The sequence below is a fragment of the Erythrolamprus reginae genome, chromosome 5 (genome assembly GCF_031021105.1).
Source record: "Erythrolamprus reginae isolate rEryReg1 chromosome 5, rEryReg1.hap1, whole genome shotgun sequence".
NCBI lineage: Eukaryota > Metazoa > Chordata > Lepidosauria > Squamata > Dipsadidae > Erythrolamprus > Erythrolamprus reginae.
The window spans coordinates 48,957,930-48,972,508 of NC_091954.1; the positions used below are offsets into that span (position 1 = coordinate 48,957,930).

The 14,579-nt window shown below is 46.3% G+C and overlaps 1 protein-coding gene across 1 annotated transcript in view; it reads left to right on the forward strand.

Moving 5' to 3' along the window:
- Nucleotides 1-14,579, forward strand: part of CPXM2 (carboxypeptidase X, M14 family member 2) — a 123,841-nt gene that overhangs the window by 93,528 nt on the left and 15,734 nt on the right. Inside the window, exons 10-11 of the mRNA XM_070752536.1 lie at nt 4,384-4,563; nt 5,666-5,963. Of these exons, the coding sequence (XP_070608637.1) occupies nt 4,384-4,563; nt 5,666-5,963 (478 nt within the window). The remainder of the gene's footprint in view (nt 1-4,383; nt 4,564-5,665; nt 5,964-14,579) is intronic.

Consider the following 14,579-nt stretch of genomic DNA (forward strand, 5'->3'; position numbering starts at 1 on the left):
AGCAGCAGCAGGGGAAAAAAAGAGAGTCAAGCCACGCCGCGCCAAAGCAGTCTGGGCTCTGGTCTTTTTCACCTTGCAAAGCCCTCACTCCACCCGCAGCTGAGATGAAAAGGCATCGTGCAGCAATAATAACCTTGTGACTTTCCATCGACTTTCCGATATTTTTAAATCCTCCTTGGAAAACAGCAGGGAGACCAGCACCGGCAGGAGATGCAGGGGGTCCTTTTCCTCCCTCATATTTTCTCAACAGGTGATCGGCACCTCTTTGCCTAGCTACCCAGCCTGAGGCAAGGGGGGGGGCGACCCCGGAAGTAGAGCATGGGAAACACGTGGCAAATTGTCACCCCAGCGAGCAACACTGGTGAAGTTGCAAGTCGAGGACTTAGCAGTTCACTTGAATGATGATGATCATTCAAGCCACTCCCACCCAGTCACGTGACCATCAAGCCACACCCACAAAATAAGCCACACCCATAGCATGGCAGTAAAAATTTTGGCTGCCCATTACTGGTGATACCAATGGGTCACTACTGGTTTGGGTAAACTGGTCCAAACCGGTAGGAACCCACCCCTACTGTACTGACTTTCCAATCTAATTTACAGAACAATATTTTCTGATACTATTAATACATTTTTTCAAGATTTGGGTGCCTGAGCACAGCTCACTTTATGGTAATGGGTTATTTCTTTTTTCTTTTTAATTGCAAAATGTAGATTGTAAGATATCATTCCAGTTTTCACGCGCTTCCACCTTAACAGTCTGACATTTTGCTATCCATGTTTTAGAAACCACAACAAATTAGAGCCACATCTTTTTTCCTGAGTCTTGCTCTAATTTGGATATAACCCAAAATAAGATGTCTTTTTATGTTTACTTCATTCCCTAAAGTAATTACTATAAGCATTATCTGCTGCCAAACGTTTATTTCAAATTGCCAGCTTCATATTTTGAAATAACATATATATTCCAAGATTCTAATGTCAAAATAGGAATAGTTAGAACCCTTAAGGCATTTTTGTGGCAGCTCTTTTGGGATGCTATTTGATTAGTCCTTCATTTCTTCCAGTAATTCACTTAACTTGACATCTTGGTCAAACATTTCTTTAGTCACAAAAATGCCTAGGTAGCATATTGTACAATTAAATAAAAAGGGAATGTCTGCAGAAGCAATTAGAAAGGCTTTCTTAGACAACCTAGACAGTCTTCGGAGAGGGGCGGCATACAAATCCAAATAATAAATAAATAAATAAATAATAAACCCTTTGCTGTTAAACTGGATATAAAAAGCATTTAAAAAAAACAACCCACAGATATTCAGTTGTTGCATTTTCTAAAGACAGTATCTTATAGGAATATTATTGTGCTCCTGATTTCATTTTAATCCACAAGTTCTCAATCACAGTATTTATTACCAATTTAGCAATTAGGCTTATACACTGCCACATAGTGCTTTACAATACTCTCTGGATGGTTTACAATGTAGAAGCATTATATGAATATTTTCCCAATAATATAGGTTCCCATTTTACCAACCTTGGAAGGATGGAAGCCAATAGCTGAATCAACTGGGAGCCCCATCAGGATCGAATTCCAAGCTGCAGTCAAAATTGCCTGCAGTATTGCACTTTAACCATTGTGCTACCAGAGTATAACGTTTAATACTTGCAGTGGTGTATTAACTATTAAGCAGATAAAGCACGTGGTTAGGGCACCAGGCCCAAAGGGGGCACCATGAAGTTGAGAAAGGGGGAAAAAACCCCAATGAAATTTTGATTTTTAAAAAATTGATAAAACTAGGACCAAGTTTTGTCCGTGCTTCGGGTACCAGTGAGCCTTAATAGGCAAAAATGTGTTTATAAACACAATAAAACATGTGTAAAATGTTTTCCTCCCACCCCAGTGATGGGCCCCACTCAGTTTGGATGGGATCGGTGATCCAGTTTTTGATGGGTTTCAGAGACCTGCCCAGTCGCGCGCATGCCTGACATGTGTGCATGCGTCCGTGCGAGATTTTGCCTTTGGGTATGCACCTGAAGTGAAATCTTGTGTGAGGATGCTCGTGCAGGTGAGAATTCAGCGATTTTTGCCCCCTTTTTTTGCTTCTGCAGAAGCGAAATCTCACACGGGAGCACGTTCACATGTGTTGGGTACGTGCGCGCCTGCGCCGGCCTCAGGATCACATACCAGTAGGGAAAAGTAAATGGAACCTTTCACTTTCCCACACTACCCTAGTACTGTGATAAAAATGGAACCTGTGTGATATTTGTGGGGAGGATGAGACATAGAAAGAGCTTATCTTATAAGTGACAACTTAGTCCAGGTGGCATCTCAAATACTTCAAGAGATTATGTCTTAATAATTTAGTATAAATGAGGAATTTATTATAGGAATTTCCAAGATACAGTATTTACTGTAGAATAGCATTAAAGATAACTTACTGAAGTCTATATAATTCTTGCTGCCTTGATCTTATGTAGCTATGCTAGACTTCACCAACTATACTGAATAAAGTATATAGAGAATTGCCCTGCATTGGCAAAGAAGAGGGTAAAATTCCTTAAAGTAGGGAACCTTTGGATCTTCAAATGTGAATAAACCACATCTCCCAGAACTCCACCTAATAGGACCTAGTGGTGAGAAGTAAAATACATAGCATTGGGAGAGCCACAGCTTCCTCATTCTGTCTGTATGAGCACATTGCGGCGAAGGTGGAGTAACACTCGGACACAGATGCTTGGATATAATGGGGTCACTTTTATTAAATTACCATTAATTAATTAATTAATTATATAAATCCCATGACCTGCAGGGGTGTAAATAAATCAAAAGGGGGGTGGATTCCACTGTCCCAAAACCTTTCTAAGCAACTCTCGGGTGAAAGCTCCTTGCCTGGGTGTAGGGGAGTGGTATCCTTACACCTGCCCCATACCCCGGGTCACGCCCCCTGGTGTATGGGATGGCTCACCCCTGGTCTCTGGGAAGCACCAGCCAGCGAGCCCCATGGGCGGTCCCCCTCCCATACCCAAGCCGGTCGAGCCCTGTAGTACAGGAAGGAGGTCGTCCTTCACCTCCCAAGAGGTGCCCTAAAGGAGATGACACAGTTGCTGCTTGCGCCCATTTCCTCCCCCTTTCCCCGCCCCCAGTGACCATGGGGGAGAAGGAATAACTAGTTGGTAAGCACCCCCCCTAACCACACTCCCACGCACAGAGTGAAGTAGGCGAAAAAATGGTCACAGTGAAGCCAATATACCGTGACTGCAAAAAATTCCTACTCGGCCCCCCAGGGGTGACCCATCATATGCACCCTGTAACTGAGGGAGGGTGGGCGGTTGTCGCACTGCACAGAGACAAAGGAACAGAGGGCGCAGCACCGCGAGCAGGTCCCTTTTATAGGGAGCCTCCCGGACCGCCCCTTGACCAATCGACGTGCTGCGTGCCGCTTCCACGTCACTGCGGCCCCCGTTTGATGACGTGAGGCTGCAGGCTCCGCCCCAACATGCCGGCCTCCTTCCCCGCCACGCCGCAAACACTGCCGGCTCAGTAAGAGACTAACGGTCCTTGTGTAACACCTTCTTCAAGAAAAACTGATTTTTTGTGTGAACGTGCTTTGTAATTTCTTGACAAAGATGCAAAAAGAGATTTTCCCTTGCCTTCTTTCAGAATATTATTCAACTTCCTTGTGTAGCACCTTGGAATGTTCTGTGTATCTCCCATCTAAATTCAAACCATGTTTAACCCAGCTTAGCATTTTAAGTTTGGTCAACGTTAGAAGCTAGCACCATTACTTGCTCTCTTTCTATTAAGTTATTAGTATTTCTAACTAAAATAATGTTGACAGGTTCCTAACATCACATTTCTGGGAATCAATTTTGCAGAAATTCAGTTGTGGCTGCCTCTAGATACAATTATTATTCAATGCTGGTGGGGGTTTTTTTATTTACAAAGTGGCATTTTATGTTTTGAGAGAATTCACATTCTTTGCTGCAGATTTAATGATATATAAACCAGGACATTTGTAATGGCAGGGAAAAGAAAAGAAAGGAAAGGAAAAGAAAGGAAAGGAAAGGAAGTTATCATCATATTCAAAAGTGTACTAAAAAAGAAGTCCAACAAAATGTCAAAGGGATAAGGGATAAAAGTAAATTAAATAAGTCATCCTTGCATTCTATTGAAATGTAGATTTAAACTAGACATGCTGTCCAATAATCAAAATATAATTTGGAGAAAAACAAAGGATGAGATATTTTAGTCAATCAATTTTCAAAACCAAAATGACTTATTTTACCATGTACGTAGAAGAAAAGTACACAGAATTGTCATGATATTCCTGCGTTAATTGCAGTTCAAAAATAAGCAAAATTTATCTGATCATTGCATTACAGGGCTCTGAATTAGGAGGCTGGTCTTTAGGACGATGGACTCAGGAAGGTATTGATATCAACAATAACTTCCCAGATTTAAATACACTTCTCTGGGAATCTGAAGATCGGAGAAGACTTCTAAGAAAGGTCCCAAATCATCAAATTCCGATTCCAGAATGGTATCTGTCTGAAAATGCTACAGTAAGTAGAAATTGTACAAAGAAAAATGTCAAGTGATTTCAAGTATGGTAGCTGAAAATTATCTCAGTTCTTTTCACTACAAAACAGCACAGCATATTCTAGTATGTATAATTTATAGTTTTACAATTTAATATTATGCAAGTAAGGCTGTTGACCTTTCTTTAATCTACTTCTAATGCTGTAATATAGTTTTCTAGAACTTTATAATGTATATGCTATGGGTTTGTTTGTTTTTGTACCCCTATCATTCTGATAACTTTAGGCTTAAAATTTTCCAATGGGACAAAAACCAGAGGTTGCCAGTACGATTTTTTTAAAATAAAAAAGTCAGATGGTGACTACAACAGAATTTGAAGCTGTGCCTTCTTTTATGTGCTGCAATCCTGACTTTTCTGACCCCACAAGCACTCCTGAAGAACTTTTCAAAATATAATCTTCAATAATGCTAATGACAATGCCACACTGACCTGTGTAAATTGTTATTAATGGAAGAAGTATCATAGTTACAATATTTGTCCTTGTCATGTATGGGTTCCAAATATTGTTTTATTAATTATTACCTTCTAAAAGAAGGATTTTTAAACAGCTTATTTTATTGTTAATAAAGAGTTAGTGTGGTTCAGTTTTCATGGAAGCCTTAAAATAAACACAGTCAGTTCTAATAGATTTGGGAAACAGTTAATTTGAAACAGGGCTCCTTCCAAATTAAACCTTCATCAAACGCCCTATTTTTCTTCATCAGCAAATTGTACATTCCAGTATTCATTTCCAAAGTGATTTGGAAGTCATACATTCCAAGTTTCTGATTTTGATCCTGCTGGAATGTTTATGGTCATTTTTTTTAGCAATGATTGATAAAACTTTCTTTTACATTCCTTTTATCATTACTTCAGTTCCCTTTGATATTTTTGTTGTATTTGTTGACTGTTCCAGACTCCAAAATCAAATCAATGTGAAGAAGCGAATGTACAGTGTTGCCTTTGGATTATAAACTTGCAATTGTGTCCATTTATTCAGAGAGTCTCTTGAAAATACAAATCCAATTAAATCTAAGTCTAATCTAAAAGCTAGTTTAGAATTTTGTCCACTTTCTCTTTCATAGGTAGCGGTGGAAACACGAGCTGTGATAGCCTGGATGGAAAAGAACCCTTTTGTGCTTGGAGGAAATTTACAAGGAGGAGAGCTTGTTGTTGCCTATCCTTATGATATGGTACGGTCAGTCTGGAAGACGCAGGAGCACACACCTACTCCAGATGACCATGTCTTTCGGTGGCTGGCCTATTCGTATGCTTCTACTCATCGACTAATGACGGATGCTCGGCGAAGAGTATGTCATACAGAGGATTTCCAAAAGGAAGATGGAACAGTAAATGGAGCTTCCTGGCATACTGTAGCAGGAAGTAAGTGGTAGTTCAAAAATAAAAATTGAACAACTTGTCAAATATATAAATAGATCAGGTGCAGTGGTGGCACAGTGGTCAGCATGCAGTATTGCAGACTAACTGTGCCCACTGCCAGGAGTTTAATCCTGACAAACTCAAGTTTGGTTCAGCCTTCTGTTTTTCTGAGGTCAGTAAAATGAGAACTCAGATTGTTGATGGAGATATGCTGACTCTATGAACTGCTTAGAGAGGGACTGTAATGCACAATGATGTGGTATATAAGTCTAAATGCTAAATTAATTTCAATTAGCAGCATGCCCTTTTAACCTAACTCCCAGTCTTCAATACCAAGACATCTATACTGAATATATTAATGGCATGTCCTTGACCTGCTGCTTAATCATTGCCTTAGCTTTATGGAATTCATTATTGCCACAAGTTCTAGCTAAAGGGCAGAGGTTTTTTGCCGAAGAGCCGGAGTAACGACACAGACACAAGAGCTGGATTTAAAACTGGGTCATTTTTATTAAAATAAATTAGCATATCAGCATAACTAACTATGACCCCAACAATGGACCTGCAGGGTCAAACAAATACTTCTGGGGCGGAAATGACGTAGCAATAAACATTGCTGGGCAACTTATGGGTGTAGCTCCATGCTAGTCCAGGTGAGGAACCCCTCCCTCACCTGAGACCCTGCCATGCACTTGCATGAGGGGGGTCCCGCCGGCTAATCCCTAACAGGGGATTTAAAGGTGCGGGACCCAAAGACAGGTTCCCCCCAACTGCTCAGGTCGCCACCACTACAAGCTTGGAGAGAACCTGTCAATCATCCCCAAAGATGCCCAACGGAGAACACGCAGTTGCTAAACCACCACCCAGTTTTCCGCCCCTAACCTGCCACGGAGCGGGGGTCAGATCTCTATCTTGGCCCCCCGACTCCCCCCTTCCTAACCACGCCAGCTCACACAGAGACCACTGCAGGTCCTGTAAGAAAATGGTGTTCCACTGTTCTGACAGGTGAACACCGACAGCCCAGCAAAGCCGAGGCTGATCTATGGGGATGTGGGAATGGGCCACTACCACCCAACCTAAATCCTGACTGCCTTACCCGGGGCCTAGTTAGCTCCCCGCTAACCCGGTGAATGGCCCTAAGGGAAATGGCGACCCACAAATGATCCCTGGGAGGATCGAAGACCACACCACTCGCATGGTGGGCCACCCATGCGAAGCCACCGCGGTCTTCGCGAGCCTGGCAGATCAATAACAGACCTCCAAGCAGGCCCAGGTCATTGCCATTGAGGGGCAAGACCAGCCACCTGGGTGCAGCAATGGGATGCCGCCCTCCCAGTACAACCTGGGCGCAGCAATGGGATGCCGCCCTCCCAGGACCACCTGGGCGCAGCAATAGAATGCCGCCCTCCCAGTACCACCTGGGCGCAGCAATGGGATGCCGCCCTCCCAGTACCACCTGGGCTCAGCAATGGGATGCCGCCCTCCCAGCACCACCTGGGCGCAGCAATGGGATGCCGCCATCCCAGCCATAGCGGTAGAAACACCCTTCCCACTGCACACCTCTTCTCCCCAGCCAGACAACAACGACCCAGCCGCCACGATGGCAGGGTCCCCCCCGGCGGTACTTTGTTGCTGAGTGGTCGGAGGAGCGCTCTATGACCCCAAAGCAACACCGTCGTTCGCGTCCTGGCGGGGTTGAATAGAAGAGGACCAAAGGGGAACCTGGCCTAAGATCTTACCCCGGACCTTCAGCCGGCCGTTCGTACCCTAAAACAGGCCGCTGATCACCAGCGGTCGACTTCGCCGAAACCTCCGTATCGAGAAACGCCATTACCGTACTAATGGCAGCGCTGATATGGAACAAGCGTTCCCTAACCGGCAGGATCCATACTTGGCCTGGCCAAACCCTGGACCCTAGAACCCAGCTAGACTAAAACGAGAATAGCAGGCACGGAGTGACTCGTCAGCCTGCGATACGGCCCTGGCCTTGCTAACCCATCGGGCCCCACAAAACCTGACACAAGCCACTGCCCTAAAAAGACGGGCCTCGTACAGAGAGGCACACAGACTGTCCACAACCTGACTAATCAGCAACAGCTGCTGCACTGTCAGGGCCTGACGAGCATCGGAGGAGACTCCTCGCCCAGCCCGCCCACATCTTCCAAATGCGGAAGTCACCAGAAAAATCAATAAGCCCCCCCCGCCTTGGACAGAAAGGTGAGGCCGGCTAACCTGGACCTAGGAGTCCTAACTGAAAGGCCACGCTGCCTAAGCTGGACACAAAATATGGCCAGGTGTACAACTGGGGCAGGCCAACTATAGGGGTAACCCTTATCCCGCCTGAAATCCCCAAACTCTTTAACTGCCTGCTGCTAAGCCCCCAGAGTGCCAGGCACCCCTGAGAGGGCCATAGCCCAGCAGGCCTCTACTCTCCACTGCCCCAGAGCCCACCCAGGCTCCAAAGGTGGTCGGGAAAAGTCTCAGGCGACGCACGTGCCCATGGGGCCAGGGTTTGAAACCTGGACAACTGACCACGGGACAAGGCGTCAGCAATCCCATTATCTAACCCGGGGACATTTCTGGCCAAAAACAACGCATTTAGAGACAGAGACCTGTGCACAAAATGGCGGACAAGCCGCATGACCCTTCGCTCTTAGAGGACAGGGCGTTGACAACATGGACAACCACCAGGTTGTCACACCAAAAGTGCACAGTCTTGTCCCTGAACTGCTCCCTCCAGAGCTCCAAGGCTACTACCAAGGGAAAGAGCTCTAAAAAGGTCAAATCCTTAACCAGAGGGGAGGCTCTCCATTCTGGAGGCCAAGCAGACCAGGACCACTGGTCACCTAACACAACCCCAAAGCCACAAATCCCCGTGGCATCAGAACACAACTGCAATTCAGCTTCCAAAAGAAGCTCTTGCCTCCAAAAAGACAACCCATTAAAACGTTCTAAGAACTCCCGCCATACGCACAGGTCAGCCCTGACCCCTGCGCATAAGCGGGTACGATGATGGGGCAGACGTAGCCCCTTCATTGCACTATACAACCTCCTAGAAAAAGCCCGACCAGGCACAACAACCATACAGGCAAAATTGAGGATCCCAGCTAATTCTTGGAGCTGCCAAAGAGTGACCTTCCTGCAGCCCAAAACCATATCGAGCTTACCCCGAATCTTAACCAACTTCTCCAGGGGCAATCTAGAAGATTGCTCCTCCGAGTCCAATTCAATACCCAGAAAGGTAATCTTGGTGGCAGGGCCCTCGGTCTTCTTGGGGGCCAAAGGCACCCCCAGCTGAGCACAAAGGGCTTCAAAGTCCTGCATCAGAGCCAAACATTGCTCCGAACGCGCGGGCCCGGCCATCAAGAAATCATCAATGTAGTGAACGACCGAACCCCGACCACTACGCCTCCTGAGCGCCCACTCCAAGAAGGTGCTAAAGCTCTCAAACAGAGAGCATGAAACAGAGCAACCCATAGGTAAAGCCCTGTCCACATAAAAACCACCTTCAAAGTGGAAGCCCAAGAGCTCAAAGTCATCGGGATGTATGGGGAGGAGCCGGAATGCCGACTTAATGTCGCATTTACCCATAAGGGCTCCAACCCCACACTTCCTAACCATGGCCACGGCCACATCAAAGGATGCGTACCGGACTGAACAAAGTTAGTCAGGAATGAAGTCATTCACTGACTCCCCTTTTGGAAAAGACAAATGGTGAATCAACCTAAATTCACCACTCGCCTTTTTGGGGACCACACCCAGTGGGAACACTCTAAGATTCGAGAAGGGCGGCTCCGGGAAGGGCCCCAGGACCCTGCCCTCAGCCACCTCCTTCCGGATCTTTTCCCTAACAATGTCTTCATGTCCCACAACCGATCTAAGGTTGTCGGACATGAAGGCTTTCCTAACTCCCACGTAAGGGATCCTAAATCCCTCAGAAAAACCCAGCAAGAGAGCATCCGCTCTCGAGCGAGGGTGGCAGTCCTCCAACCAACCCTCTAAAGCCTGAAGATTAATTGGGCTGGGCCCCTTTACCCCCAGCTGATGGGGGCGGCTTAGGTGGCCCCCCCTTTGTGTCCCCCCCTTTTTTAGGGCAAGGGCACACTGCCGTGGCATGGGGGCCTCCACAGTTCCCTCAGGCATGTTTATACTTGCAAAACGGGCGAAAACACGCCCCCTTCGCAGCAAACTCATGACATGCAGGGGAGGCTCCCTTCCCTGCACCCCCCGCAGCCGCCTTGGCCGGGGCAGAAGTCGTGGGCTCCTCCTCCATGTAGTGCCCACTATCCGTCCTATCACAACCTTCCTTACCGGACATGTAGGTCGCCTGAAACCAGAGGTCAGGCACCACCATGTCCCAAGGCAGCGTGGGGTCAAAGGCCACCCGCATCCTAAACCCCTTATCATAGTGCCGCCATATGGTCCCCTTATACTCAAAATGTATCCTCGCTATGAGGTCAATATATTTGAGCATGGCGGCGGCCCTAGCCGGCTGCCTTTGAATCACAACTGAGGCATAGGTCAAGTAAGCGTACAGCCATGAGCTGAAACACTTGCTTACCTTCATCTTTTTGGGCTTTTCCCCTGGCACTAAGTCTTTTTCTTGCTTGGGAACCTCCCGATTTAAGAGGGAAAACAAGTCAACATACTCCCCCCTCCAAATCACCTCCTTAACCGCAGGGTGCAAGTGAAACCCCAGAGGAGTGGCCGGCAATCCCGTTGGGATTGCCCCTGCCTTAAGGCTGGCGAAAGGGTCCCACACAGTTGAAGTCCCCATCCCCAGTAATCCTGGTGGGTACAGCAACAAAGGGGGTGGAGGCATGACTGCCGGTGTTGGCGGCACCCATGCCCCCGCCCCTGGCGCCCCAGGGCCTAATGGAAAAGCCATCCCCGTGGGAGGCGCCCCCGGGGCGGAAACCGGCAGGGACCACACCTGAGTACAGGTGACCGCCGGAGGCCCAAAAGGAGGGACCCCAGTAGCAAAGCCCGGTGTGGCAAAGGCCTGGCCGGGCGGCAGGGGAAGGGAGGGAGATGTTGTGTGTGGTGCAACCTCACCTGCCCCGTAAAGGGAGGAAGACATCCAAGGTAGCGGTCCCGGGGCCCAAAGCTGACGCCATCTGCCCGGTCTGGGCCCTCTGCCCCGACTGGGCCGCAGCCTCCTCAGGATTCCTCCCCAGCGCCGCTGACGCGGAGGCCTCCCCCGATCCGGGACCGGACCGCCAGCACTCGAGTTCCTCCAGGCACTCGAGAACCCTGGCCCAGGAAAGAGAAGACAAATCTGGCTGAGGAACGGGTGGTACCAACCCCATCCCCGCCATTGGGACCCCCCCAGGGGCCCCCTTCATATTCTCCCTGGCCCGTGCCGAGGGCCTCAGTGCCCTCCTAGGCCTAACCGCCGGCCGTGCCGGTGTGGCCAAGGCCTTCTGCCTCTTAGGGCCCATGACACACCCTAACTAGCTAAGCTCAAGGAAAGGGTACAATTACCTAAGCTACGTATCACAAGAAATGCGATGAACATTATGTTACAATTTATTGGTTTGTGTTATTATTATTATTTGAAAAATTTGTGCCTTGCTTGAACTAGAAGGCCCAGGGACCGCAAGGCCCCCAAGCCTCCAAGAGGGCAGCAGGTAACCCCTGGCCCGAAATGCAGTGAAGCAGCGATGCCGCGAATGGGGGGGGCAGACACCCCCCCCAAGAAAGGGCACATGCAGCCCCTGTTCGCCTCCCCGGTCCCGGGAAGGCAGGCTGCGCCAAGTACCCCCACCCCACAGCGACGGGGGCCCGAGCACTCCCTCCAACACCCGGGAGGAACCCCAATCAGATCCCCCCGATCCCCGGGGGAAGCACCCCCAACCGCTGCAGCGGCAAGGCTCCTCCGAGCCCAAAACCCCAATGCTGAGGAGGAGCGAGGACAAAGCGCCAAAACCGGCGAAACCAGCTGGACCGCTAATAGCCTTCCCGCCTGATAGCCCCCAAACCGTTCGGCAAGCCTCCGATGAGGCTTCCAAAATGGCGGCCGCACACGAGGCTAGCCTCAAAATGGCCGCAATGAGCAGACACCCGGCCGAGTGTCTGCTCTGGTGAGCTGTCCGGGTGAAAAGGCTGAGCCTGGGCCTGCACTCCCTTAAATAGGGCTGGCAGGCCCTGCCCGGACGCGTCACCGATCAGGCCAACTGTGGCCTGATCCTCAGCCGAAGTCTCGTGATCGCGAGACTTCGGCCGAGAAACAAGATGGCGGCTCCTCCGAGTGCCCGGTCGCCCCGTTGCCTGCTGGCAAATACCGCCGGCGGGTAAGTCCGCCGGCGCTATTCTTCAAGAGATTTTCCTAGGTAAACTGGAGGCTATTCTGTAGAAATAGTGGAGTCATACCAAGTAGTGTAATAACCCTATGAGTCAAACATAACAAAATAGTTATGGTAAAAGATAAAAAGCTGAGGCTCCCACATCAGTTACTCTACAGCATGATTATACATATGATGTTGTATTTGTCTTTGGAGAGGAGCGGCATACAAATCTAATAAATTGAATTGAATTGAATTGAATTGAATAAATTGAATTTGAGACCCAGCTTCAAAAATTGGGCTAAATTTTTCCTTTTGTAGAAAGTTATAGTTCTTGTAAATAAATGTTGGAATAGAGGAATTGTGCGTGAAATGCCTTGGTGGAAAAATAAATATTGGCCTACTTTTTCTCAATAAAACCTAAGAATATCTTCTTCGAGCATTCTTAGCTGCATATTTAGAAAGTCTTAACAAATAACATATTTTTAAAACAGCTTTTAATATTTAAAAAACTTCCCTTTGTGCTTGGAGGGAATATACAAGGAGGGGAGATTGTAATTGCCTATCCCTATGATAGGGTTCAGTAAGTCTGGAAGACACAGGAACATTGTTAATCTACCATTTGACCCTAAAGTCCCAACTGATACTGGTAACTTTGAGCATTTTCTATCAGCTTCATCAAGGACATCATATCTAGATATTGCTTATTTAAATGCCATCTATATAATTTGTACAGAAGCATTCTCATCATAGAGAGTACCATAGCTCAATTGTTAAAGGCTCTGAGCTGGAGAGCCAAAACCCAAGTACCATACAACAGGTGAGCTCTTATTACTTGCTCCAGCTTCTGCCTACCTAGCAGTTTGAAAGCATGCAATGCAATTGTTATGTATTCAGGTAAATAAGTGTATGCAAATAGTTTATGCTAATATCCATTTAAACTGGTTTATCTGCATACCCTGCCACTGATTGGCTAAACAGCAGGCGGGAAAATCCAAACGGCTGTCAAAGTCGCGCCTACAGTAAAGAAGCTCTTTAAATAGTGAAACCATGGCACCCGCCTTGTCTTTAGCCATGAATTGGAAAATGTATCACTTTAAGCTGTTACATTATTACACAGGCTGGTTCCTAATAAAAACGAATCAGGCTAAACATGTCCTTCCAATTATTCCGATTTAACAGCAAGTAGGTTAATAGGCACCACTTTGGTGGGAAGGGAGCTAAGTATGTGTAACATAGACTAAGGACAAGGTGATCTCTTTCCTTTCTCACAACATGTTTTGATTAGCACAATAAAGAAGAGCTCCATCTACATTAATGAATTACTAACATTTAAATTTGATCTTCTCATGTGGCGGCTACATATATAGTCTGAGTAATATTTAGAAAGAAGAGATTAATGCACTATAGTTCTTAAAATATCTGAGATTTTTGGGGGGACAAAGTTAAGATGCCCTGCAGAGGAGGATAATAAGTATTTAAGTGAGGAAAGGGAAGTAAATTCGTTAGTGAGGTTTGCATTTTTACTGCATTAAGGGAGGAAGTACAGTCTTTAAGGGGATTTAAGGTTTTGAGGCTTGATGTAGCAAAATATTTTACCTATGATTGAGTTCTGTGAAGTTGGTGAAGGTCTGATTACTGTAGTATTCTATTTTAGGAAGCAAAATATTTTGAGCCATCTCTGTAGAACAGGAATGAAAAAGGGTCCTCCTTTTTTTGCCTTCAGTTTAAAGATTTGTCTACCCTTGTATATTAGTAACAGAGCCACAATCGATATCTCTAGTTCAGTCAAACCTATTTATCCAACCTAATAACAAGAGAGACTTTATTTCATTATTTTATTCTGATCATCTGGGAAGACTCTTAGGGATATATTACATTCAATTCTATTTCTGTATGTTGTCTAATCAAATGATACTTTAGAAGTGCTCAGTCTCTGTCTTGACTCAGTCTGATTTAGACAGAGATAAAAAACTGAAAATGAATCCTGGTGGCAATTCATAGACCAGGGTAATTGTTCCAGATGACCTTGCATTTTCTTTTTATAAATAGGTGCACAATTTAGAGTTTCTTCTTAATCTACGATTGACCCTAGAGAATCAAGTGATGCTGGTAATTTTGAGCATTGTCTATCAGCATCATCCAGGATATCAACAAGAATATTTACTATGTGGAAAACAATTTTGTTCTGGGAACATCCCACTTGGCTCACTCGAATTAGCATATTTGAGGTTGGCCCTGAATAGTTTAATTTTTCAAATTCTGCAGGAATTTAAAATTGAAATTTAATTTCGATCTAGATGAAACTATCATATCAATTCTTTAAAAAACTTTA